The sequence below is a fragment of the Tenrec ecaudatus genome, chromosome 5, assembly GCF_050624435.1.
Source record: "Tenrec ecaudatus isolate mTenEca1 chromosome 5, mTenEca1.hap1, whole genome shotgun sequence".
Classification (NCBI taxonomy): Eukaryota; Metazoa; Chordata; class Mammalia; order Afrosoricida; family Tenrecidae; genus Tenrec; species Tenrec ecaudatus.
Window position 1 is genome coordinate 132,648,607 of NC_134534.1, and position 26,242 is coordinate 132,674,848.

At 44.3% G+C, this 26,242-nt stretch overlaps 1 protein-coding gene across 1 annotated transcript in view; it reads left to right on the top strand.

Moving 5' to 3' along the window:
- The window catches only part of FRMD4B (FERM domain containing 4B), a 308,744-nt gene that overhangs the window by 168,645 nt on the left and 113,857 nt on the right, over window positions 1–26,242 (top strand). Inside the window, exon 5 of the mRNA XM_075549903.1 lies at window positions 3,879–3,963. Coding sequence (XP_075406018.1) covers window positions 3,879–3,963 — 85 coding nt within the window. The remainder of the gene's footprint in view (window positions 1–3,878; window positions 3,964–26,242) is intronic.

Consider the following 26,242-nt stretch of genomic DNA (forward strand, 5'->3'; position numbering starts at 1 on the left):
CTGCATTAGAGGCCCACCATCACAGTAACCTAGCTTCTTGATGCTTCTGCTCCATCAGCTTTGACTATGGGCTCTTGACCTCTCTGCGTGGTGCTTCCCTCTGCCTCTATTGTTTCCCTTCGGACCTACCTTCAGTCTTTCTAAAAGGCCATTGACTATCCTGTATAAGGAGCCTCTTTTGGGTAGAGGAGCCCCAGTGGGACCTTGGGTAAGCATTGTGCTAGCTGGAAGGTTCGGTGGTTCTAATACACCAACCTCTCCTTAGAAAAACAACGAGGCAGTCCGCTTGTGTAAGGATTACAGCCTTGAGTGGAGCCTGGCAGGGTGCAGTGTAGCAACGATGAAACATACAACTTTCCTCTAGAACTTAAATGTTTCCTCCCCACCCACTATCATGATCTCAGTTCTACCTTACAAATCCAGCTGGACCAGAGGATGTTCCCTGGTAGATAGGAACTAGAAACACAGGGAATCCAGAACGAATGATCCCTTCAGGACCAGTGGTGAGAGTGGAGATACGGTGAGAGTAGAGAGAAGGTTGGGTAGAAAGGGGGGACCGATTACAAGGATCTACATAAAACCCCCTCCCTGGGGGACGGACAACAGAAAAGTGGGTGAAGGGAGATGTCACACAGTGTAAGATTTGACAAAATAATAATTTCTAAATTATCAAGGGTTCATGAGGGAGGGGAGCAAAGAGGGAGGGGGAAAATGAGGAGCTAGTGCCAAAAGTTCAAGTAGAAAGTAAATGTTTTGAGAATGGTGATGGCAACAAATGTACGAATGTGGTTGACACAGTGGATGGATGGATGGATGGATGGATGGATGGATGGATGGATGGATGGATGGATGGATGAATTATGATGAGTTGTATGAGCTCCCAGTAGATGGATGGATGGATGGATGGATGGATGGATGGATGGATGGATGGATGGATGGATGGTTGGATGGATGGATTGTGATGAGTTGTACAAGCTCCCAATAAGATGATTTTTTTTAAAAGATCGCAGCCTTGGAAACCCTATGGAGCAGTTCCACTCTGTTCTGTAGGGTGGTTGTGAGTCAGAACAGTCTCAAGGACAATTGGTCTACCGAGTGGGGTTCTCTTCTTTTCAGCCCCCGACTCATGATGAGCCCATACACAAGGGAACAGCATGCTGGTGGGGCCTGTGCTAGCCCAGGATCCACTTCAGGTCAGACTGCTGTGATTCACAGAGCTGTCACTGGCAGATTTTCTGAAATATTACCTAGGTCTCTCTTGCGGGTCAGTCTTAGGACACGCTGCTAGAACAGCTTCAGCATCTGACAAATGCAACGCTACGCTGTCAAATGGTTAGAGCGACCCATGAGGTGCATTAGCCAGGAATGGCATCTGAGTGCCCACATGGAGGGAGAGAATTTTACCATGGACACAGCACTGTCCTCCTCATTTCTTCCTGCCCGTCAGATGTGGTTCAAATCCCATCACGTCCTTTAGGCTATCTGATGACAAATCTAGGTCTGCAGAGTCTCAAGAATGATAATTTTTTAATCACTATCGAGTGCTGTACAGATCACTCCATGTGGAACATCTCACTCAATAGCCTAACAGGACTCCTAAATAAGCATCATTGCCCTCATCTTACACACCTTGAACTAACTTCCCCCAGACAACTCAGCTCCAAATACCAGCCAAGGTATAAAGTATATAAAGTACAATGAGCGTTTCACATACAGTATCTAATTTAAACCCTGTGAGATTAAAAGCAATCATATCTAGTTTAGAAAAGAAACTATGTAACCTGCCCAGGGCCACACAGTTAATAAAGGATAAAGGTTGGGATTCCGTTCATATTCCAGATCTTGTCGATTCTAATGGTTTTGTTTTTCTCTAACGCCTTCCTTTCCTCCCAGCCTTAGTCTCCAACTTCCTTGTTGCACCAAGCTAATCTTCTCCAGTCTTTCGTTCATCTTGCTTGTTAACCCTTCCAGACCAAAACCCAGCTCACTGCCATTGAATTGATTCCCAATCCTACTGACCGTCTAGAATCGCCCGGTGGGTTTCCAAAACTGTGCCTCTGCAGGAGTAGGAAGCCTTGTTCATCTTTCTTCTGTTGAGCAGCTGGTGGTTTCAAACTGCTGGCCTTGTGGTTAGCAGCCCAACACTTAACCACTATGCCACCGGGGCTCCCACTGGCAAGCCTTTAGTCAAAATATAAAGGATTCATTCTCTTTGTGGGACTCCCCCGGATGATTCAACTGTAGAGTTGGAGTTTTTCAAATGACTCTATCATCCTAGAGATAAAATAGTTCACAGACTGGTTCCGCCCTATTTAGTTATCAAGTGTTCCGTCATTGCTGGAGGGGAAAGAAAGAGCCCCAAGTCACCACACGATTTTACTGAGCCGGGGGTGCTCTTCTTGCACCTGGCCACTTAGCCTGGGTGTCTCTTGGCTCACCATGAGGCAGAATCTACTAGATGGTAGTGAGTTTGGTTTGGTTTGATGTCTTGTCTCTAAGGATCCCTGGTGGCCAACAGCAAGGCCGGCATTTAAATTCCACCCCTGACTCTCAGAAGAAAGACAGGGTTTTCTGCTCCTGGAGAGATTTACAGCCTCAGAAACCTGAGGGAGAAGTTCTGCTCTGTCCTGTCCTATCAAATCACTACAAGTGAATCAACCCCATGACAGTGACCTTTTTCTTTTTTCCTTTTGTTGACGCTCATCAGTCAGAGCAAATTATCTTCCATGACCTGAGCTGGGAGCTCTTTGGAACCTTGAGTCTGTTCATGCACTACTCGCCAAGCAAGGCGCCAGCACTGGACTAGCATCTATAGGACGAACCCACCGGGCAGTGCCTGCCTTTGTAAACTGGCTTCTCATGGGGTTGTGCAAGCATGAGGGTATTTCAAAGGTTCACGGGAAATTTTTATGATCATTTTATTCCATGTTCCCTCAAACTTTTTGAAGCCCTCCTCCCCCCACGCCCCAATGTAGTCAATAAGAATCAGGTCCCCCAACCGTGGGACTGTCAGAGCTCCCCAGAGAGAGCGCGAGAGGTGCCCATGGCCTCAGAGTGCACCAGCTGGTCCCAGAGAATGGCGCCTATATGGGGGCCCTCAAATACATACACTGATTTGCATGAAAAAAAAAAAAGCTGTATTGAGACTTCAGACTGAGCTTGGCATCCAGCCCATGGGAAAGCCTGGCCCCTCCAAGCATGAGTGGGAAGGAGGGAGGGTGTGATTGAAACTCCCCTGGTGGATGGGGGAGAGGTAGGTAGCCTTGGGACCTTAGATCTACCGTCCCTTTCAAAGTCTGAAAACCACTGACCACAGCCTGTCACATGGGTGCAATTCTCCAGTGCTTATTCAGTGTGGCCTCCAACCCTCCGAGCTCACGGGGCTTGTTCTGAAGCTGCCCAAGGTCTCGTGGGCTCTCAGACCTTTGTCAAAGCGTGAGCAACGCAGACAAATAGGTGCCTGTCGATGACTACCTTTGGGGGTTTCTCGTACCTCCCCCTCTTCCAGCGCCCAAGAACATGTCTCTAAGAGGCTTCAAGTTCTGACTCAAGTCCAGTACTCTCTTTATTTTATTTTTATTAACATCCTGATTACCTTTTATTATCGGTATCTTTATACATTTGATCTTTGATCATCTGTGAGAATGATAACAGGTTACACACCGCCACACCGAATGCAGCACACATTGCAAATGATGAGGCGGACCCCATCGGGCTCGCCTGCACTCTCCATTATGAAGGAGCTCACACGCCCTTCCTATGCTTTTGAAAAGAAAAAAATGCAATCCCTGAGTTCTGCCTTAGGGGATGCTCAATGGAATCTTGTTGACCGAAGGGAAAACAACGCTAAGGACACAACCTCCTGTACTGTTTTCCAGGTTTTACATCGAGAGCATATCGTTTTTAAAGGACAAAACGACCGTGGAGCTGTTTTTCCTGAACGCAAAGTCCTGCGTGCACCAGGTAAGGCGCTGGGTGGTGCCTTCTTTTAAGAAGGCAAACTGCAGTTGAAGCAAGCCTGGCCTGTGTTTTCAAGCCAATGGAAACAGACCCTAATTGTTTCTAGCAAAAGCTTCTATCCTCCAAACAAATATTAAAACGACAGCTCGTCTCAATCCTGAGCGGTCTACAAAGGTATTATTTACTGAAATGCATCCAGTCTATCACGTGAGATGACGCAGAAAGACACAAAAGGTGACTGGAGCCTCACAAAAAGTCAGGCCAGTGATGGCTTTTAACAAGGTCTGCCGTGCCTTTTTCCAAGGCCAGTGTACATAACTCAAAGCCAGTCTTACTGAAGTTCAGTGCTTTTGATCCTGCACATCGGAATCACCTTACCTCACTATGAGTCAATGCCCACACACAGTGACCCTATAGGACAGAGTAGAACTGGTCTGTTTCCAAGGCTGTCTATCTCTGTGGAAGCAGAAAGCCTCATTTTTCTCCCGAGAAGCCCCTAGTGGTTTTAAACTGCTGACCTTGTAGTTAGCAATCCAATACATAGCCCACTACACGCCTAGGGCTCCGCAGCCTCTTTCCCCTCCTTCTCGTCTTTACCTGCGGGCTTGCTCTATGGTAGTTGATTGTGAAGTTGACCATTCTTCACGCACTCACTGCCACGGAGTCAATTTGACACAAACTCATGGGAGACATTATTTCTTTTCTAAGCCAATTTGGCCTGAAAGTGACCTCAAGAAACAGCTTCAATTTCAAGTTTAAAGGACATAAAATATGGTTAAAGGCTATAAAATTGTTTCAGAGGTTTCTCTAGTGTCTCCCAGTCCAAGTAAGTCTGACCTTTTCTAGGAAATTGAATTTTATTCTATATTTCTCCCCATGCAATCCAGGACCTTCTATTGTGTTCCTGGTCAGAATGATCAGCAGTGGGAACCAGGAGCCAACGAGTTCTCCTGGTCCCAGTGGGGACCTTTTTCGGGCATTGTTTCTCCAGATGTGTTATCCGTCCCTGACCCCTGGCTATTTTGCCGACTCCAATTCCCATGTATCTGGTCATATGAAGGTTCCCCAGAGCTCAGGATGCGCTTCTTTTCTGCTTCTTTCTTTTGTTTTATTTTTGATGGTCACTGTGGCTAAATCTGCAAATTCATTGTTTTCTTTGGCAATCTGCTATCATTAATCCCATCCAGTATGTTGTAATTCTCACCTCTAGGAGCTTGATTTGGGTCTTTTTTTAAAATATCTTATCTGTGACTATTTAACTTTTCGAACCTAGGAAATACAGCTAATGCAGTAATAACTATTTTAATAACGTCCTGGTTCTAGTGGCTGTGTCAGTGATGGCTGGTTGACTTTTCTCCATAGATGAGTCATGTTTTCCCATTGTTGCATGCCTGGAAATGTGTGTTTGGATGCCAGATATTGATAACTTCCCTCTTGGGGTGTTGTATACTTGGGTCTTCATCTACATAACCTTATACTTTGTTCTGGGGTGCAGTTTAGTTACTTGGAAATAGTTTGACTTTTTCCAACTCTTGTGGTGATGACGTGGTAGGCGGGCTCAGATGGATGTTCATTCTAGAGCAAATTATTCCCTGTTCCTGCGACCAGACCTCCGTGAGCATGCTACTCAGTGCCCATTTCCAGCCCTGTGGGAGCAGAGAGCAATCTTCTCTCTCATCCTCTGGGCCAGTCTCTCCTCTGTCTTGAGTAGTCTCCTCCCTCACATATAAAGATCAATAACCTGCTGAAGACTCAAGGGAGTTGAGGTGCCCCCTTGACTCTTCTGTAAGATTCTTCTCTCAGTGTGGCTCTTCCCTCTCCAGCTCTCTGTTCTATACATTCGACCCAATTTGGGCTCCTCCAGCTTCTCAGCACAGGAGGTCATCTGTGGTCCCCTCCCTGTGCTCCCCTTTCTGAGGGGTACGGGGTAACCCTCGCCTGGCAGTAAGTGAGGGTGGTCATAGAGCTCACCCCGAGCCAGGTTCACTCTTCCTCCTTGCTTGTCAGTCAGTGATTAGAAACTTATTGTTTTAGGTAAATTTGGAGGTTTGCTTGTTTGTTTTTGTTTTCTAAGTTGCTTCATATAATCAGGTAAATCTAATCCCTGTTGTTCCATCTCGGCAAGAAGCAGGGATGGTTATACCAGAGTTTTTTGCTAGATCTTAAGTCAAAATAAAACATCTCTAATATCAAGGGCTAGATTATAGCTTCTCTTCTCTAAGAGGTGAGCTTCCCTCTGAACTCCAAGGACTGACTGTGGAGTAGACTCTTCTATAGCAAAAACACCCTTTACCGGGGCAGGAAAGCATTCCACCCTCCACAGGTGGCCATCATCTTCTATGGAGAAGTATAATTAGCCAGTGTGATATTTTTCACTCCCTTGCCGGCCATGATCCAAAGAAAGACTCATTGATTTCTTATTTCTCTGTTGCTAATGCAAACATAGATAGGCTGCAAACTTGATCTCGTGATATTTCTGTAGTAGCTTTGTGTGCTAAATTCTGTTGGACTTGAGAAAGTAAGGAAAAACAGACTGTTGATCCCCCTTTTAAACTCTATCTTATGAATATTGGTGCCTGGGAGCACATTTTGAAATGAACACGCTGTGTAGCTTGTCAAAGAATTTAGAACTTATGCAAAATCTCAAACGGTAACAGGTGAGATGTTTTTTCTTTCTTTTTTTTTTCAAGGTGATTTTCTTTTCTTTTTTTTTTAAACATTTTATTAGGGGCTCATACAGCTCTTATCACAGTCCATACATATACATACATCAATTGTATAAAGCACTTCTGTACATTCTCTGCCCTAATCATTTTCTCTTTTTTCTCTCCTCTTTTCTTTTTTTACATTTTATTAGGGATGAGATGTTTTTTCTTAATGCAGTTGTAAGAATCTAGTGTTGAGTATTTTCTATCTGAGCCATGTGAGTGACAGGCAGGACGCAATTCCAAAGATGTTATGGGGTCAGCCAGATGATGCCATTGTAACAGGGTCAGGGAAAGCAGTGTGCAAGGTTTTGGGTTGGTTGATTAATTAAACTTTTTATTGTGTTAAGTGAAAATTTGTGGATTCAAATAGTTTTCTTTTTTGTGGTTAAGGCCAACATTTTAAAAAATCATTTTATTTGGGGCTCGTACAACTTTTATCACAATCCATACATACATCCATTGTGTCAAGCACATTTGTATATTTGTTACCATCATCATTTTCAGAACATATCCTTTCTACTTGAGCTCTTGATATCAGCTCCTCATTTTTCCCCTCCCTTCCCACTCTCCTTCCTTCATGAACCCTTGATAATTTATAAATTATTATTTTTTCATGTCTTACACTGACCGATGTCTCCCTTCACCCACTTTTCTGTTGTCTGTCCCCCTGGGAGGAGGTTATATGTAGATCATTGTGATCAGCTCCCTTTTCCTTCTCCCACCTTTCCCTTACCCTCCTGGGACTGCTACTCTCGTTACTGGTCCTGGGGCTTTTATCTTTCCTGAATTCCCTGTGTTCCCAGCTTTTAACTGTACCCATGTACAAAGTTATTTTCTTTCTTTTTTTTTAAACATTTTATTAGGGGCGCATACAACTCTTATCACAATCCATACATATACATACATCAATTGTATAAAGCACATCCGCACATTCCCTGCCCCAATCATTCTCAAAGCATTTGCTCTCCACTTAAGCCAAAGTTATTTTCTTAAGATGCATAGTTTAGTGGAGAATTCTCACCTGCTAGCCAAGGTTCGATTCCTGCCTCTCAGGTGCAGTTGCCACCTGCCTGTCAGTGGAGGTCTCTGTGTTATGATATCGAGCAGGTTTCAGTGGCCTAGGATGGCCTGGGATGACAGATCTGCTTCTCTAGTTCTGAAAATCGCCCAGTGAAAGCCCTGTGAATTGCAGTGGTCCTGTCTGCACTTAATCCTCAGCATGGTAGCAGACTGGCTGCCTTTTGTTTTGTTACATACACGTGGCAGGAGGGTTGCGTCTGACTCACTTCTCAAAGGCGAGAAGGAGAACCAGCATCAGATCAGGCCTGCCTGCACCTTCCAACCATTTGCCAGTGCTGCCTTCAGCCGTCCCTCCCATGGTACTTTCTATATCTCTGCTGAGTTCAAGAATAGGTTGCGAGGGCCACTCAGAACTCACTGACCAAACTTGTTAAATGGAATAAGCGGTTTACCATTCAGGATCAAGAACGCTCAGGCTTAGCCCTGCAGAAGGGCTCTGGCCTGGCCCCTGCAGTGCTCTGATACTTTGGGTTCTGCTGATTGTGTGCCCAGAGGCACCCCCACTCCACCAATCAGCATAGATGCAAAACTCATCTGCTCGGGCTCAGAGGGGCCACAAACTTAGCTCTCCAGACAGATGCCGGTGGGGGCGGGGGACACCCACTCTGCCAGTGTTACACAGCTCTTTTAACTCTGTCAGTCAGTGCCCACTAGAGGAACACCGCTCTGCCAACAACCGTCCCTCCTGAAGGCACTCAGCTTTCGTGCTCCTTGGGTTGAGATGCCCACAGTTCTGTCTCCTAGTGGGCTCCTGGTTCCACTGTCTCTGTTGTCGCTGCTTCTCAACCTCTGTTTCTCGCTCTCTCTTGTCTGTGATCACACAGATCCATTCTTGGTTCTACCTTCTTGGTGGCTATGAGATTCCCTTTTCCCCCCTCTGTGAAGGTTCATTTTAAGCCTCGTTAGATGACCCAACTAACCCACCTCCTCATAAGGGTTCCATACCCCCTTATTTGCATAGTCCCACCCCACAAGGCTGCTGTGAGCCTTATTTGCATTATTAGTAAGCTACTCAGTTCCCTCACTGGACCACAAACATCTCCCGTTTGCCTAGTCCTCTGCGTCATTGGCTGGTGGTATACTGGGTTGTGCATGAGACTGCAAACCACAAAGTCGGCGATTGGAATCCACCAGTGACTCCTGGAAAGGAAAATGAGGCTATCTCTTCGAATAAAGACTGACAGCCTTGGGATCCCTAGGGAGTGGTTTTGCTCTGACCTGTAGGATCTCTGTGAGTCAGAATTGATTCAATGACAGTTACAAAAACTTTAACTAGAAGGGCCATGTTGAATAACTCATTGTATCACAGGTCACTACGAGTCTGGGTCTGACTCTACATCAACTGACATCAACAACATGGTCATTTAAGAACATTGCATCTGAGGAATGTCATCGAAACTACAACCATAAGAGTAAATAAGTTTTATGAGAGCAGGTGGGCCCAGGTGTAGAACACACGTAGGTGTGTTATTGATTGGCAAAAGTGAGTCACTGGTTGTTGGCAGCTCCAATTAATTTAGGGCTCACTGTTAGATCTGAAAGTATCTCTCACAGTGAACAGAAGACAGTCTTCCCTCCAGTGGCATGTTGAGCATGTCTAATAACCTACCCCCACACTCACACACATACACACTTTCTCCTCCTTGCCAGAGAGCGTTCCTCTGCTGCTCGCCTTTTCCGCTGAGCACAGAAACATAAAACCAGGAAGAAAGAATTCTAATGTGTAAATACTGACAAAGTCATGATATCTTCTGACATACTTTTCTAGTAAGAACTCTTACTTAATAATATAACATTGTGTCACTTCTTCAAAAAATTAGAAATACCAAATAATCCAAAATTCCCTACATTCATATCTTAGAGAAATGAAAAGTGACACCAGTCAATATATGCTCACCTGTGTTCATTGCAGCATTGTTCACAGTAGCAAAAAGATGGAAATAATCCAAATGTCTATCAGAAGATGAATGGATGAACAAAAATATGCAGTGATAAAGAAAATGAGTCCATGAAATGTGTTATCATGTGTATGTATCTAGAAGATACTTGGTGAAATAAGTCCATCACAAAAGGACTAAGATATGTATGAAAAGGCCTTGACCGATAAAAATCCAGAATAAGTCTACAAACAAAGGGCAATGTTCTCTGATATTTACCTGGGCGGGAAGTCACAGGAGAGAGGATCATTATTCGCTTGTAGACACCTGTTAATCCTGATGCAGGAAAAGGCCATATACGGGATGAGGGAAGTCAGTCCGTGCCTAAGGTCAGTGAAAACACTGAGACGCACACAGGGATAGATTTGACTTATTTATTTCTCACGCGCACAACTTTTAAATTCTATGGAACGTGCTGTGACACATGCAAGTATGCAGGAGTAGGGATAAGCCCACTTCCGTGGAGTTGATCCCAACTCATAGTGACCCTGTGGGACCTGCTTCATGGGAATTCCAAGACTATAAATCTTTCTAGAAACAGACAGCCTCATCTTTCTCTTGTGGAGTTGCTGGTGAATTCAAACAACTGGCCGTCTGGGTAGCACACCAACACGTAACCTACTGTACCAGCCAGGCTCCGTATAACAGTAACAACAGCCAAAAATGTGTGAGTGGTTGCAGAGATGGGTATGTATGCTGGATAGGTGTGGGGAGGTATGTGGGAGTACGTGTACATGTATGTACCAGTATAGTTGTGGGACTTTGTATATATTTATTTGTATGTGCTGCATATGTTCATCTACATATATACATACATATACGGATGTGTGTGTGTGTGTATTAGAGTTACCTAGACATATCCAAACACCTCATGGGCCTTGGAAGGCTACAGACCATCATCTGGGAGGACATCAAGGTCAATGAGCATAATGTGGTTAATAAAGATGATGTTCTACATCCTACTTTGGTGAGTCACATCTAGGACAGTGTTTCTCAAAGCAAGGGATACAGCCCCCTCTGGGTGCTGGATTGATCCTGGATGATGGCAAAAAGAAGATGCCTACACTTTATCCTGGATTATAAATTAAAGTACTGGCATTTTTAATTGCCAAGGGGGCTTTGAATAATTTTTTTCCTGAAAGGGGGGCAGTAGACAAATAAGTTTGAGGACTTACAGTCTAGCATTTTAAAATCTGGCAAGTGACCATCTAAGATACCACAACTGGACTCTTTGTCCTGGAACAAAGGAGCATGAAGGAAGCCAAAGACTCAAGGATGCAGCTAGTCCACATGATCGACCACCCCTCGAACCTGAGTGCAGGTGCACTAGACAGTGCCCGGTTACCACCTTCAACTGAAGATAGAAGAAAAATGTAGAACAAAACTCAAACTCATCTAAAAGATCAGACTTACAAAACTGATAGCGACCAGAGAACACCCCCTAGACTATTGCCCTTAGATACCCTTTTAAGCCACTCCGGTAGGTCACCCCTAACCAAATAATAGATTGTCCTTTGAAATAAGCATGTTATCCTTAGACTATTCAACTATACAAGACCAATGGGCAACATTTATCCCAAAGCAAAGATGAGAAGCCAAGGAGAAGCAGAGAAACCTTTGGAGGGACGGAGAAGAGGGGGACAGGGTAGAAATAGGAAAAGTCTGGCGGACACATTGTGGAGGGTAGCCGCCTACATCAAGGAGCGGTTCATCTGTGAAATGTGAAGAGAAACTAACTTGATGTGCAAACTTTTACATGAAACATGGAAATATTCAAAAAATAAATATGACTTGTGAAAAAGTTTAATACAGTTGCTGAAGCATTGTGTGTATATGTGAACAGATTCATATTCATGAAAGTCAAGCTCATTTTAAGCACTAGCTGGTCCCCAATAATTTTGTAAATACCATGGCCCCTGCTACAGAGAAAAGAAGCAGTTAGTGCTACATAAGTGTGTTGAAAGAAATAGTGCTTCTCATTTATAACTGTGTGTATCTAGATAAATACCTTTCGTTTGGGTTCCCCATTCGTCTGAGTTGGAACCAACCCGTATAAGTGGGTAGTGATAGTGGCCTTGGAAAGTAAACCCAATGACCAGGAGCTCCTGTTTGCCACCTTCCCTGCCCCGCCGTAATCTGGCATGTGAGAAGTACTTTAGAACTCAGATATGTTTTGATTTTAACAAGGAACTGTAATTCAGAGGAATGGTCCTGGGACCAAGGCTACCTTGAGCTCTACCAACTGGGTGATCTTGGGAAAGAAACATAACCTCTCGGAGCCGCTGTTTTCCACTTTGAAAATGCTTCAGTGAGATCAAGTCAGCAGTGGTTACCACGTGACCCTTGATTTTTCTCTGTCCAATTTTCAACTAATGATCATTGTGAATGAGAGGGGTCCTCAGCACAAGAGTCAAGGCAGAAGTAAGAAACCTCCTTACAGAGGCTTTCATGCAATTCTCGGTGCGGTTGGCAGCGCCACTCGGTTTTCTGTGCACTCAGCAAGCAAGCGCCAAAGATCTGACAGCAGAGAGATTTGCTCATGGGCCTTCGTTTAAGAAACTTGTTTTCAGAGAAGACTCCAGTCTAGAAATATGTCTTTCAGTTTGCTCCTTCTTTAGCCCGTTGCTGTCAAGTTGACTTATGGCCACCCCTGTGCCTCCGAGTTAACTCTGCCCCCCCCCAGGGACGCCTCCCTTTCTGTCCAAATCCCACACCCACTGCCATCGAGCCAATGCTGGCTCACAGTGACCTTATAGGACAGGGAAGAGCTGCCCCTGTGAGTGTCTGAGACAGTAACTCTTTAGGGGAGCAGCGGGTAGTTGTGAACTGCTGCCCTTGTGGTTAGCAGCCTAGCATGTAACCCATGACACCACCAGGACTTCTTCCTTTCCTTTCTCGCCTTAACATTCACATGTTCACACTAACAGCAGAAGAGCAGTTGTGTAAGTGATGTTTAGCCCTGAGACTCGTGGGTACAACGGGAACGTCCAAAGGACCTTCGTGAGATGGTTTTGGCGTGTAGGCACCGTGCTAAGTGGAATGCACTTAATTGCACTTGGTCCCACTATAGGCCTGGTGGCGCTGTGGATTAGGTATTGGGTGTTTCAACCCCACCAGTCACTCCTGGGGAGAAAAAGGAGGCTGTCTGATCCCATGAACATTTACAAGCTCAGACACCCAGGACACGGTTGTTATGGGTCAGAATCAATTTGAGGGCAGTGGAATTGGGTTTGAGGAGTCCTATGTGGTGCAAGTGGCTCACACCGTTTCATGGTTTCAGCTGCTAACTGAAAGGTTGGAGGTTCAAATCTACCCAGGGGTGCCTCAGAAGAAGGGCCCATCTACCTGTTCTGAAAACGGAGCCCTTGAAAACCCTGCACTGAAAAACCACAGTTCCACAGGTGACCAAGGGTTGGGCTCAACTTAATGGCAACTGGTTTGGGGCGGCCCAAAAAGGAAGCTTATTAACCCTGTTGATGAATAAAGAACTCAGGTTGTAGGGCTTGCCGAAGTACAGACTGCTAGCAGGTGGGCAGTTTCCTGGGCCAATGATGCTAGCATGAAACACTGACCCTTCAAGGCCCCTCTTTGTCATCTCAACTTCCTTTTAGTCATCACTCCGCCTCAGATAATAAAAGGGTCCTTGATAGCTTGCCATTCAGGCGTATTGTCCTCACGGCTTACAGAGGAGGCAAGTCATAGCAGTCAACATGTATTGAACATGTCTGACTGGCTACACTCTTCTCTGTAGGCTTCTTCATTTTATGCTCAGTCCCACCCACTGAGGGAGTACTGGGACTGTCCTCCATGGTACAGATGGAGACAAGATACGAAGGCAAGGTAACATGCTCAAGGTCACATAGATCACCAGTGGAAGTAGCTGGGATGGAACCCAGGCAGAACGCTGCCAGAGCCTCTGAGGTTAGCACACGGATGGCTGTGGGGTGACCACCTGCTGCACATGGGGGAGCCATACCCTGAGCGCCCTAAGTGTAAGCTCCCACCTTGCCCTTCATTCTGCACATTGTTTCCAGCGTGTTGCCATTAGTCAAAGGGGGTTAAACATGAGCCTGGGTACACTAAGGGCCAGGTGGCCTCTGCAGCATGGGCCAGGGCATGAAGGACCACCTCTGTGAGGATGTTTCAGAAGGTCACTGGCGCCCACACTGAAACTCCCAGCGAGTAGTGAACAGCCCGGACAGGCCCGGTTCCGTGGAGTGTGCAGGCTATTGTTAGAGTTGTTCTTCAAGCCAGGGTTCTTGAACCTGTTTGGCTTCCTCGGTGAGGCTGCACAGGGTCACACCTTGCCTACTCCATACCACCACCCGGGCCAGATGGTGCGGTGTGGAAATGCCGAAACTGACAGGAGAATTCGGCAAGTGCGCTACCTGAAGGCTGTGGGGCGCTATGGCCAACGCACTGCCTGCTGGGTAAAGCCAATCCCAGTTATTATTCTTAGAGGTATCTTTGGCCAGGTCCATAATTTTAGTAACCAGCCAATCTTTACCTCTCCCTCCTTTTCTATCAGCGATTCTAAAGGCAGGCTTAGAAAGGTAAACATGTACTGGCCACCGGGCCTTTTTGGGTGCAGGTAAAATCAGGGTAAGAAGGAAAGGCAGAACAGGTCCGTGGGGCCCTGAGATGCTCTCTCTGGTAGCAGTCACACCCAGCCAGCCCCCGCCCTCCCCTCCTCTGCAGCAGAGAGAAGGAGCAGGATGTGGCGCAGGAGGTCGACCTGACTGGCAGCTTATTAAGTAGCAGGCACGGGTTATTTTTATGTTTGATTTTAATAGTGTTCTTGACATATCACTCACATATCATAAAAGTTAACATTTCAAAAACATCGAAAATAGTTGTGCAGTCATCACCACAATCCATTTTAGAACATCCTCTTCTTTCTTTTACCCATTAATATTAGTGCCCCTTACCCCCCACCCCCACCCCTCTCCCACGCACACACACCTGCCCTGCCATAACCCTATGAAACTACTACTCTGAACACTGTCCCTCTAGGTTTACCATACCTGCATGTCAGGTAAAGAAACACATGCAAAACAAAACAAAAAAGAAGGAAAGAAGCCCAACTAACAGAACAAAACAGAGGAAAACCTCAGTTGAAAAGAAAGCAGAAAATAATAAAACCTAGAACAAATTTTAAATGCGTCAAAACGGAGAGCGGTGGCAAAGGTATTCAATTCTGCGGTAGACCACTCTTCGATGTGCTGTTTCTGATAACAGGGCTCTTTATGTCCGTTGTCGATGGGCAGAGGAGTCGTTGGAAGATTAATCCACCCGGGGGCCCTGTAGCTCAGTGGTTCTCCACCTTCCACATGCTGCGACCCTTTCGTACAATTCCTCATGTTGTGGTGACCCCCCAACCATAACATTATTTTCGTTGCTACTTCATCACTGTAATTTTGCTATGAATCGGGCGACCCTGTGAAAGGGCCGTTCGACCCCACAGAGGTCACGACCCACAGGTTGAGAACCGCTGCTGTAAGTAGATTTGGGCTTTCACTATTATCCGTAGCCTTCTGCAACCAGGGTTCAGAATCCAAGTTCTAACTCTGTTTCCTCCTCTGGTCTTGGGTTTTACTGCCTGCAGTTCTTGGACCGCACACACTGGTGTGCTTCTTCTGCGTGGACTTAGCTGACACCTCACGTAGATGCCTGCGTGTTTTGAGACAAACCTTTAAGACACCAGACACAATTCTTTCTGATGACAGCATACCATCCGATTTCTTCCTCACTCCTTCCTGTAGCGCGCATATCTTCAGTGATCTCGTCATGCGAGCAAGTATGGAGTAGGGCCACATCATAAGAACTGTTCTTAGATTAGAGCCATGACTAAGTGCAAGTTCAAAATCCATTCTTTAGATTTAGGGTTTATATATGCCCCTGCTCCACTTTAGAGATATCATTTATTATTTTATTGGGGAACATTATAAATCATACCCATGGAGAATATGGTAATTCCATTGATAGTATCATTAATTTAGCCAATGGTATAGAATTTAAAATACGGTTGAGAAACGGAAAACATACATGTAAGGGATGGAATTTTAGACTAAAATAAGTGGATGGTTGACTTGTATAGATTAAAACCATACGTGACTGAACATGACTTACACAAACGGGGCTGGAGATAAGGCAAAACTGTTGACAACACTCATTCACAAAGGAAGAGCATTAGAGACTCTGGTTTTTCCGTGCTTTTTTGTGTGTGTATTAACACACAGCAACAAGGCTGTATTTGATTACTACCTTTAAAAATGAGTAAATGGAGGTATAAACAACTGTAATCATTTGACCAGCATTAAACAGCTCATTGAGACTGGAGCCATCAGACTCAGGCAGTCTGGCTCCTGAAACTGTATTTTCCTTTCGTTAGTGTCTCAGCTGATAAAAGCAATGTGCTCCACTTTCTCACCAAAAGGTTGAGGGGCCAACCCAGAGACACGGCCAAGACTCCTTCCTAGAGATCATGGCCCTCGTCTTTTGTAGTAAGTACTTATCTGTGTGTGCTTGGAGTGATTGTGGAGCTATGCGGGAGCCAGACATTAGTAACCCTCCTTTAACAGAGCGTTCTCGCAAAGCATCGAACCATATGACGTTTGGTGCTTCCTCGTACTCCTTTATGCGACCTTTTTAGGTGCGCCCTTTTGTTAGCTATGCAGCTGTGCTCAGGAGAGTGTCTTGTGTATTTTTATATAAAAAGAGAAATGTGTATCAAGAAAATGGCTCTCGCTGTTGTAGAAGTGGACAGGCGCAAGTTCCAGGTCTGTATTTCAGATGTCAGACGGGAGGCTTTTTCTGGCTCGTGTAGCTGTGGGGCCTGATAAACCCAAGCTCAGCACAAAGACCACAGGCAAGTGAGTGGCTGCAGAACTGAATGAACCTAAGGCCAGGAGGCCAGGTTTGTGGTTGCAGAGGAGAATAAATCCAAGGTCAGCAGGTCAGACGGCAGACTACTGGATTCCCAGGGTCAGCAGGCCACATGGCAGGCCGCTGTCTTAAATCCAGAGAACCAGAGGTTGACGAGCCAGATGCAGGATCTAAACCTATCAAAAGCAAGCAAGCTTCTCCACATTGTCCACTTACCTGAAAGCAGGTCATACCCCTAAGGAAACAGCCTTTCAATGTATTGCACCAAGACTGAATTGAGTGGGGGTGTTGCATCCCCCCCGCCAATCTTCTTACAGCTGCTGGACTGCTCATAACAGAGCCTATTGTGGAGATGATTACAGTGTATTAGGTCACGACATGGTAAATTACTCGGGCTGAGACTCCTGGCCCAGCCAAGCTGACACAAAACCTAACTATCACACGAACCCATGGAATATTTCAATGAAACAGGACAAAATAAACATAAAAATACTTCTGCATTATCTCTATTATTGGGAAGCAGGAAAATGCCAAAATGTACTTTAATAGCAGGGGGTTACTAAATCAATTCATAGAATATTCATATCATTAGATCCTGTAAAACCACTGACAGGAAAAGAGAACTTTATCACTCCTCTGTCATGGAAACATGTCTAAAATACGGTGCTAATCTTAAAAAGAATCATGTTACAGAATAATAATAAAGTTTGATTCTTTTTCTTTATCATTTCTTATGTCTATAATGTATACTGCAGAAGAAAAACCGAAAAATGTATTTAATTATATATATATGTATATATATATATAGCTATTGAGTCAAATCCCATTTGCTCTGCCCCCATAGGGCAAAGTAGAACTGTCTTATGGTGCTTTCAAGCCTGGGGATCCATATGGAAACCATAGCGTTCTCCTTCAGAGGTGCTGGTGGGGTGAAACCACCAACTTTTAATTTAGCAGGCTATTAACTATTAACTGTTCTACCCCTCGGGGTCCTTTAGGACATTATGTAACATAAAATAGATTATAATTATCTGTGAGATTGACATTTACTTTCTGAGTAATGCTTGTCCACCTTTTTAAACAAGAAACGTGTATCAATTTTAAATCAGAAAAAAAGAATTTGTTTTCATTAAATTGTCCCTCTTTCAATCCATACGGAAACCTTAACCATTTTTGCTCATCTCAGCTCCTGCCTTAGAAAATCACTTAATCGGCATTCCCACCAGACAAAAGCTTGAGTGAAAGTTTAAAATCCCCAATTGCTTTGCGTAGAAAAAGAAAAGATCTTCCACTACAGACAGCTGACTGATGTTTTTTCTGATTGTGAAAGTAGTGCTTGCTGATTACATAAAATGTAGAGAGTGGGGAAAGAGAATAAATAATCAGAAATGAAATTGCTCCGTAATCCCAATCCCAGTTGCTATGGCTTATGTTTGCCTCCTGGTGACCCGTGTTTGGCAGTGTAGATGTGTGCCCCACTCAGTTTTCAAGGACTGAATTCTAGAAGAGAAACCACCGGGTCCTTTCCCAAGGAGCCTCTGGGTAAACACAAGCTTTCAAACACACACACACACACACACACACTGCCATCCAGTTGATTCCAGCTCATAGGGACCCTAGGTGGGTTTCCAAGACTGCAGCTCTTTACAGGAGTAGAAAGCCTTATCTAACTCCCACAGAGGGATCGGTGCTTTTGAACTGCCGACCTTGTGGTTACCAGCCCATTAAGTAACCCCTGCGCCACCAGGACTCCTCCTAGTAGCATATGAAAGGCATTCACTGGCATATGCCGTGCATGGATGTGCATGTGTCTTTTTCTTGCTTACTGTCCACACTTTGCATTGTGTCAGGCTTTTTACTTTGTTCTCATCATGCCCATTTTCCTTCCTGTGCTCTATCTGTGCGTCTCGTATTTTGAGACTCGGTGTGTAGCATGGGCAAGGAGGGCAGGGACTCCTCGATTTGTACACCTTGATGTCATTGACTACAGAGTAGCACATTTAGAGGAGGGACCGGGTTGTCTTTGTCCTGAGATCTGGATGTTAGGTAAAAGGATGCTGAACGGGCAAATACGTGAGCCAGTGAATGAGAAAGAATGAACCAATGGAGGGCAGGGTTGAGACCTTTGAGAAAGTGCCTCCCGGGCTTACGAGCCAGGCTACCCCCAGTCTGTGTAGCGCAGTCAGCGGTTGGCGGTTCAGACTCGGGCACCAGGCAGCATGGTTTCAACATGGCTTCATCGCTGACCTTAATGAACATTCTTAAGTTTTGGTTTCACTGACAATAAAGTGGGGCTATTAACGGTGACTACCTCGATGAAAAGAATTAAATGAGTTAATTTAGGCGAAGTTAACAAAGCAGTGTTTGGCACAAGCACTGGTTTTCTGTGATTAACATTAGTGTCGCTGCTGTTATCGCATACTTCAAAAATGTGCAAAACCAGCTTCTGGCAAGTCAGCAGGTGGCAAGCCCGTATGTGCCGGAGCGCTCTGGAGGATTGTCGACGGCTGGGAGCTTCGCGACGCCGATCACTTGAACCCCACGCTGGCAGTAAGACACCCAGGGGCTGCCATATCCCTAGTGTTTCCCAGCCCTTACCCTGTGGTCATAACGGAAATCACTCCTCGATCCCGATTACGCCTCGCTGTCTCAGCCTCCAGGACTTTGGATTTGCTGGTCCCTCTGCAGAATGACCCCCTAGCACTTTCTTACTCATCCTTCAGAACCCCATTCCTGAGGCTTTCCCCTGAAGCAATCCGTTCTTTACTCTGGCGCCCAGCACCTTGGATGCCTCCTGGAAGTTAGCTTCTTCCACCCTGCAAACCCCCCACTTCTCTTCGAGTTGTCCAATTGTTTGTTTTGGCATTTGTCACCTCCAACTGGCCTAGCTCCTTGGAACTAATGGTCATTGTTAGCTGCTGTCAAGTCTTCCCGGACCCACAGCCGCCTCATGATCCTAGAACAAAGCCCTGCCTGCCCCCGCCCCAGCTCCAGCATCGTTTGTGATTTGACCATGTTCTGCTGTGATCCACGGGGTTTTCAATGCCTGATTCTTGGAAACAGATTGCTCAACTTTTCTTCCTTGTCTATTTTATTGGAAGTGTCACTGAATCTTTTAAGCATCGTAGCAACACGCACGCTCCAGTGCCAGACTGGGGTCAGAGCTGGTATTCCGACCACGGGCGTAGACACTGCCATCCACTCTAAGCTTTCAGCAAGTACTTGCCAAGAGAGCGAAATAAATGTAGTTTACACTGGTGCCTACATGGATCAAATTCTGCAAAGTGGGCTTAGGAAAAGATCGAGTGAAATTAACATCTGGTCTGAGCATTAACCTAACATTAGACTTTTGAAGCTTCCAATCTTGTTTTGTCTTCAGTACCTAAGTTAGACTACTGTTTCCAAATTCCATATTCCAGAGTTGTTTCGGTACTTGTAATCTTGAAATTTAGCACAAAGAATCTATTGGGATGGAATTTTTACATCACAAGATCCAACTTTACAAGATCTCTACACATCTTTTGTCACCGCTTGTTATCACGGCCATGCTAAGTGCCTTTGGTGACGGTGTGAGACCACTGTAAGATCAACCGCAGGAGACCTTGACACACTCCTCTGCTCGTAGGCACAGGGGTCTTTTCTTCGTTCCCAGGAAATACGTTTTCGACTTTTCATTACCTCTAGGACAAAGAGCTTCAGTCAGTCAAGGGCCCGATGAGTTCTCCCACTCAAAATGTTCCCCCAAACCATCCTGAGTAATAACTGTCTTTATTTTTTCATCTTACAAGAGTTCAGGTTCTAAACAGGCAACAGAAAAGTGGGCAGAGAAGAAAAATTGGGTGGAAAATGTAATTATATGAAAGTCAATAGTGAGCTCCTAAAAAAATCAAAACGTGCCAGTTGTTAGAAAGGAAAAGGTTTTTCTAAAATCCTAGAAAATGACTTAGGTAATTACTACAGTCTCTGCCATCTGATGCTGGCCCTGACACGTTTTCTAAGTACACCTGCATGAAAAGACCTGTTACTGTGCATATTTATATGCCTGAAGAAAGAGGATTTCGTCTCAGCTCCATTTCACCTAACAGAATATGAAGCATATGCCTCTGTAGCGAATCCATTACTGTCACATTCCATCCATGGGTTTTGTCCTGGAATTATTCCATTATAGTTCAACAGCCAACAATTCGAGGAGTTTCCAAGAACAGAAACTGTATGCAGTTCATCAGCTAACCTGGTTGAGATTTAGCATTTGGGATCTCAGTGTTTGCATATGTGCGTGGGTGTGTGTGTGTTAACCCCAAACTTATTTCAAGATGCTAACATATGCCAAGGATCGGTAACAGAAATTGGCATTTGCCGACTGTCCTTTGTGTCTACAGGGAGGTAGGTATGAATCTTCATAATAACCAGCCATCAGAAGAGCCACATTTACCAAGGAAGTCACTGCCACTAAACGTCAGAGTTGATTTGAATATTAGCCAGTCCATGAAGAGCAAATCCAGTAGCATATTTTCAAGGGCCATCGAAAGTTTTATACAATATATATATTTCACTTCTTTCTGTTTCATGTGGCTTTCCTAACATTGGAAATCATGACTGTCTTAAACAATGAGCATTCCTATATATTTTGCCCTGTGTCCATGAGAATCAAACTTTTCATAATTGTCTCTAATGTATGCCACTTAACCCCATACCCTCAGAGTCTTGTCATACATAGTATGTCGTTTGCCTTTGCCACCTTTCTGAGACAATGGTCCTCCTCTCCATCAGTACAAAAGCCAAAGAGGTCAAAGAGCGTGGTCACAGAGTAAAGGATGAGGAAAATGAACCCCGGTAGTATTTGTTGTTGGGTGTCATTGAGTCCATTCTGGCTCATAAAGACCCCCTGTGATCGTAGAACTTTCCTATGGGGTTTTCTTGACTGTAATCTTTACAAAAGTAGACTCCAGGCTTTCTCCAACAGAAGTAGTGGGCTATATCCCTTTTCTGAGGGAGTGGACAGTGGAGCAAGGGTGTCAAGCCATGAGTGCAGTGGTAGTTAACTACCTTCAAAGGAGATAGCAGCCATTAAACCTAAATTTAATTTATTTTTATTAAAATAACATAATTGAAGAACCATAGTATAGTAACTGTATTTTGTCAGGCACAATAAAAACAGAATTAAAACCCAAATCATCAAGAAAAAAAAAGAAGAAGTAGTGGGCTAGTTTAAGCCATCCGCCTTTCTGATACCAGGCCAACGTTCAACCTTCTGGCCGCCACCGAGGCTCATTTCCATTGGCACCAGCCAAGTAAATTTACCAAAATGAAAGGTTTCCTTGCAAATGTGCCCTTCCCTAGAAAAACTAAGCATTCGCATCCTTGTTGGCTGCGATGAGGAGAGCTACTAAGATGCCAGGTGGAGGAACTGCATTCTCTAAGGGTGCCATTTAATGTGAAGTCTCTTGAAACTTTTAAACTCAATAATGCTATTTTTAATGAGTCCTGGTGGCTCTATGCTTAATCTTAGCAGTCAACTGCTACGCAAATGGTTGTAAGTTCAACCTACCAGCTGCTCTGTAAGAGAAACATATGGCAATGTACTTCCGCCTAAATTGTAGCCTTAGAAACTTTATGTCGAGCCGGACCAACTTGAGTCAGAATCAGCTGAGTGGCAAGCACAGTAACAGTGCTATTTTGGGTAAGCCATCTCCCCAATAAGAGAAGAATTATAGTCAATATGTGACTAAAATATACTTATATAAACTATGTTAAATATTTTTAAACAATCTTTAAAATTATGAAATAGTTTAGAGGTTTTAAAGATTAGCTTTTCAACTTTGCATTCAGCAGTTTCCAGTACTTATCAACCCCTAGTAACTTACTCTATCCCTCACCCCTTAGATTTCTCTTTCTTCTGTGTGGCTTACTATGTCCCCCTGCACCCAAGTCAGTGTCTGTCCACCCTTGGGCCTACTGCTTCAGCTTCCCTCCCTTGCCCTTCTTGGTAACCTGCAAATCCTGCCTCCTTTGGTATGAAAGTCCTGGCCACGTTGTTTTGTTTTTGCCTTTATATGGTGTTCTCATCCAATATTTGTCACTTTGTGCTTTACTAATTTTACTCAGCAGGTTGATCCTTGGCATGAGGTGCTTTGAGGTTTTAACATTGTTTTTGTTGGCGATGCATAGTTTTCCATTGTGTGTACGTATCGAAGTTTTTTTATCTATTCTTCTGGAGATTGGAATTTAAGATGTTTCCCTCACAAGATGAATTAAAGACCCAGAGCTATAAGGATCTTTAATGAGAAAACAGGGGCACACTTAAGCCTTTATTGCAGGACATAAACACATGATCAAATATAATGAAGGAAATACACACAGTAGAAGACAAAAGAGATGACTGGGACCTGCTAAAAACAACACACTAATGCGCATCAAAAGACTTCATCAAAGAGTAAAAAGAGAACTTAGAGATGGGTGGGGGATGGTAATGACATAATGAATAAAGGACTAATATCTAAAATCTATAGAAAACGACAATGCCCCAGCAAGAAACAGACAAAGAACCCAATTTTTACAATGAGCAAAGAATGTGAACAAACAGTTCACCAAAGATGGCGTCCAAGGGGTTAGCACGCATATAAAGAAATGCCTACTATCACTAGCTCTCTGGGAGATACAAGGCAGCTCCATGATGAGATGCTGCCTTACAGTGCCAATGGCACAGCCAGATTTAAAATATCAGGAAACAACTGATGCTGGAGGAGGTGCAGCGAGATTGGACATTTTGTACACTTCTGGAGTGACTGTACGTATAGATGTCCAGCCATTGTGGGAAGCGATATGGTGCCACCTCAAGCAGCTGGGTGTAGAAATCCCATACAATCCAGCAACCCTTCTCCTGGGTGCGTTCTGTGAAGAAGTAAGGGTTATTGCCCATACTGACCGATGCACAGCCACATGACTGCAGCACTGTGCACAACAACATGATAAATAGTTGGAAGAAGGAGAGACGCAAAGGTAGCTCCATCCTTTCAGCCGATAGTGCAAAATCTTATAATCCAGCCCTTTTGACACTAGTAGATAACAAGGCTCTGAATAATATTTTCTCTGTTTTAAAACTCAGGTTTTGTATGTTTGCTATTTGTAGAAATGCCTAGAGAGATAGACTTCAAGACACAAAATTGGTATTTCAGAAGGAATATGGCACTCAGATGGCCACCAGACACATGAGAATGTATTCAGCTTGATTTACCATCTAAGAGATACAAATCAAAGTCACAATGAGATAACGTTTCACTCCCACGTGGATAACTCAGACTCAAGGACATGGGACATTGGAACCCTTATCTATTGCCGGTGGAAATGCCAAAGGGCGCAGCTGCTGTGAAAAAGGGTGACGACTCCTCTAAAAGCTACAGCTGGACCTACCGTGTGACCTGTCACTACTGTCTATTTACTACAATCCTATATATGGTATCGTTCATTTCAGCCCTGCTCACAATAGCCAAAACATGGAGACATTGATGGATGACTGGGTAAACAAATGTGGTGTGTACACATATACAATGGAATACTTATTCAGTACAGAAACGAGGAGCCGATACATGCTACAGTATGGAGGGAGCTGGAAGACAGTGAGCTGAGTAGGATAAGTAAACCCCCAAAGGGAAAACACTGTATGAGCTCATTTATATTAAAAAAGATAAGAAAAAGCTAATGCATAAGAGACCCAAGTTCCAGGGAGGGGGGAGAGGGGAGGGAGGGGGACAAAAAGAGGACCTGATGCAAAGGGCTTAAGTGGAGAGCAAATGCTTTGAGAATGATTGGGGCAGGGAATGTATGGATGTGCTTTTTACAATTTATGTATGTATATGTATGGATTGTGATAAGAGTTGTATGAGTCCCTAATAAAATGTAAAAGAAGAGAAAAAAATGATTAGGGCAAAGAATGTACAAATGTGCTTTATACAATTGATGTATGTATATGTGTGAACTGTGATAAGAGTTGTATGAGCCCCTAATAAAGTGTTAAAAAAAAAAAGAGAGAGACCCAAGTTTGTAAGTGTTTACCAAGGGTAGGAGGTAGGGGGATTAACAGTGCTGGAATAATTGCATTGATTTTCAGGTTTGTACAGCCAATTATTTAAGTGCTATTAATAAGCCCATTTGATAACAACTGTTGGGGGGTTTGTAACATGGATTCGTTAGAGAGTAGAATGAGGACTCTCCACAAATAATTGTTCAGCAAAAAACGATTTCATGTCCACAAACAGTTAAGATTTGAAATATGTGAAGAAGACATATAATTTATGAATGCGATTTACCCCTGAACTAAAGTTGGTATGTCAGAGATGTGGTTTATTTATTCCTTGGAGTGCCCAAACTATGGGGAAATGCATTGAGACCCTAACTGCCTGAATTTGAGTCTTCGTTGGCCTTGAGTAACCCCTTTAGCCTCCTGACTCAGTGCCCCCACCTGCAAAATGGGCATAGCCCACACAAGGTTGTCCCGAGGACTCAGTGCATCGACCAGATGGTAAGACCTTAACAAAGGCTTTGGGGGATTTGTTGTTGTTGTTGGCACTTATCTCCCAGTTCCCACAAGAGAAACTTCAAGAATGTTCTCTTCTATGAGACGCACTTGAGCATAAATAATAGCAATTACAACCGAAAAAGAGAATGTTGGTGAAAATATTTTAAGCATGCAGTGCCCCATGAAGTAAAAATAGATAAAAAGATAAATGGAAGACCCAATTAGACTAACTCAGTCACACTGAAAAGGAAAGCATCATTCCATGCGCACTCATGCACAACATCCAGACAGAATATTAACTTTGGCAGGGCTTCTGGACTCAAAGGCTTACTGTTGAATCAGAACTATAACTTTCTTTCTTCTGATTCATCCTGACTCCCTCTAATCATCCTCGATTATCTTGTAAGCACCTCGCATCTCTCTCTCTCTCTCTCTCTCTCTCTCTCTCTCTCTCTCTCAATCTGGACACTGCTGTTACAAACTCAAATTATAATCGTAAATAGGTGCTAGGGTGCATTAAAGCAATTAGGATGCTGTAATTAATGTCTGCTGTGTGTATAATCTTATAATGTGGAAGGGCAAGTACAGAAGTTTGACAGCTTGGCTCTCACTGTTTGTTTAATAATGGTTGTTCATCCAGTTGTCTGCCCATGGATTTATCAGATGTGGGTGCTTTGGCCTGACCTATTTAGGCTCCCACCTGTCTTGCATGGCATAACAATTTGGCCATAGGTCACCACACCCCTAGTTTTTAGGGCAGGCTCATAAACATTCACTCCCTTGCTTTGAAAACATGTTGGCAGAAGAGTTTATAAAGAGGCTTCAGATATTAGCAGAACAGTGGAGCCGGCTGAGCCATTGGGCCATGTGACCATGTCATTGTTCCTGGGCTTATAAGAAGTGTCCATTCAAGTTGAGCAAAGAGTCCTCGGAGCAGAGGGAAGCAGAAATAAGAATTAGGAGGGATGAGAAGACTCGTCGCCCTGAGTAGTTCATTTCCAGTGTGATCTGCAATGTTTGTAGAGGTTTAGGGTTGTTGTTTAAGAAAATGTAGGTCGATTCTCCCTGCTGGGCATGATATAGGTTCTGTGTGTACCAACTTCCAGCTGTAGTCCAGTTGTTTCTGATTCTGTGTGTCAGAGTAACACTGTGCTCCC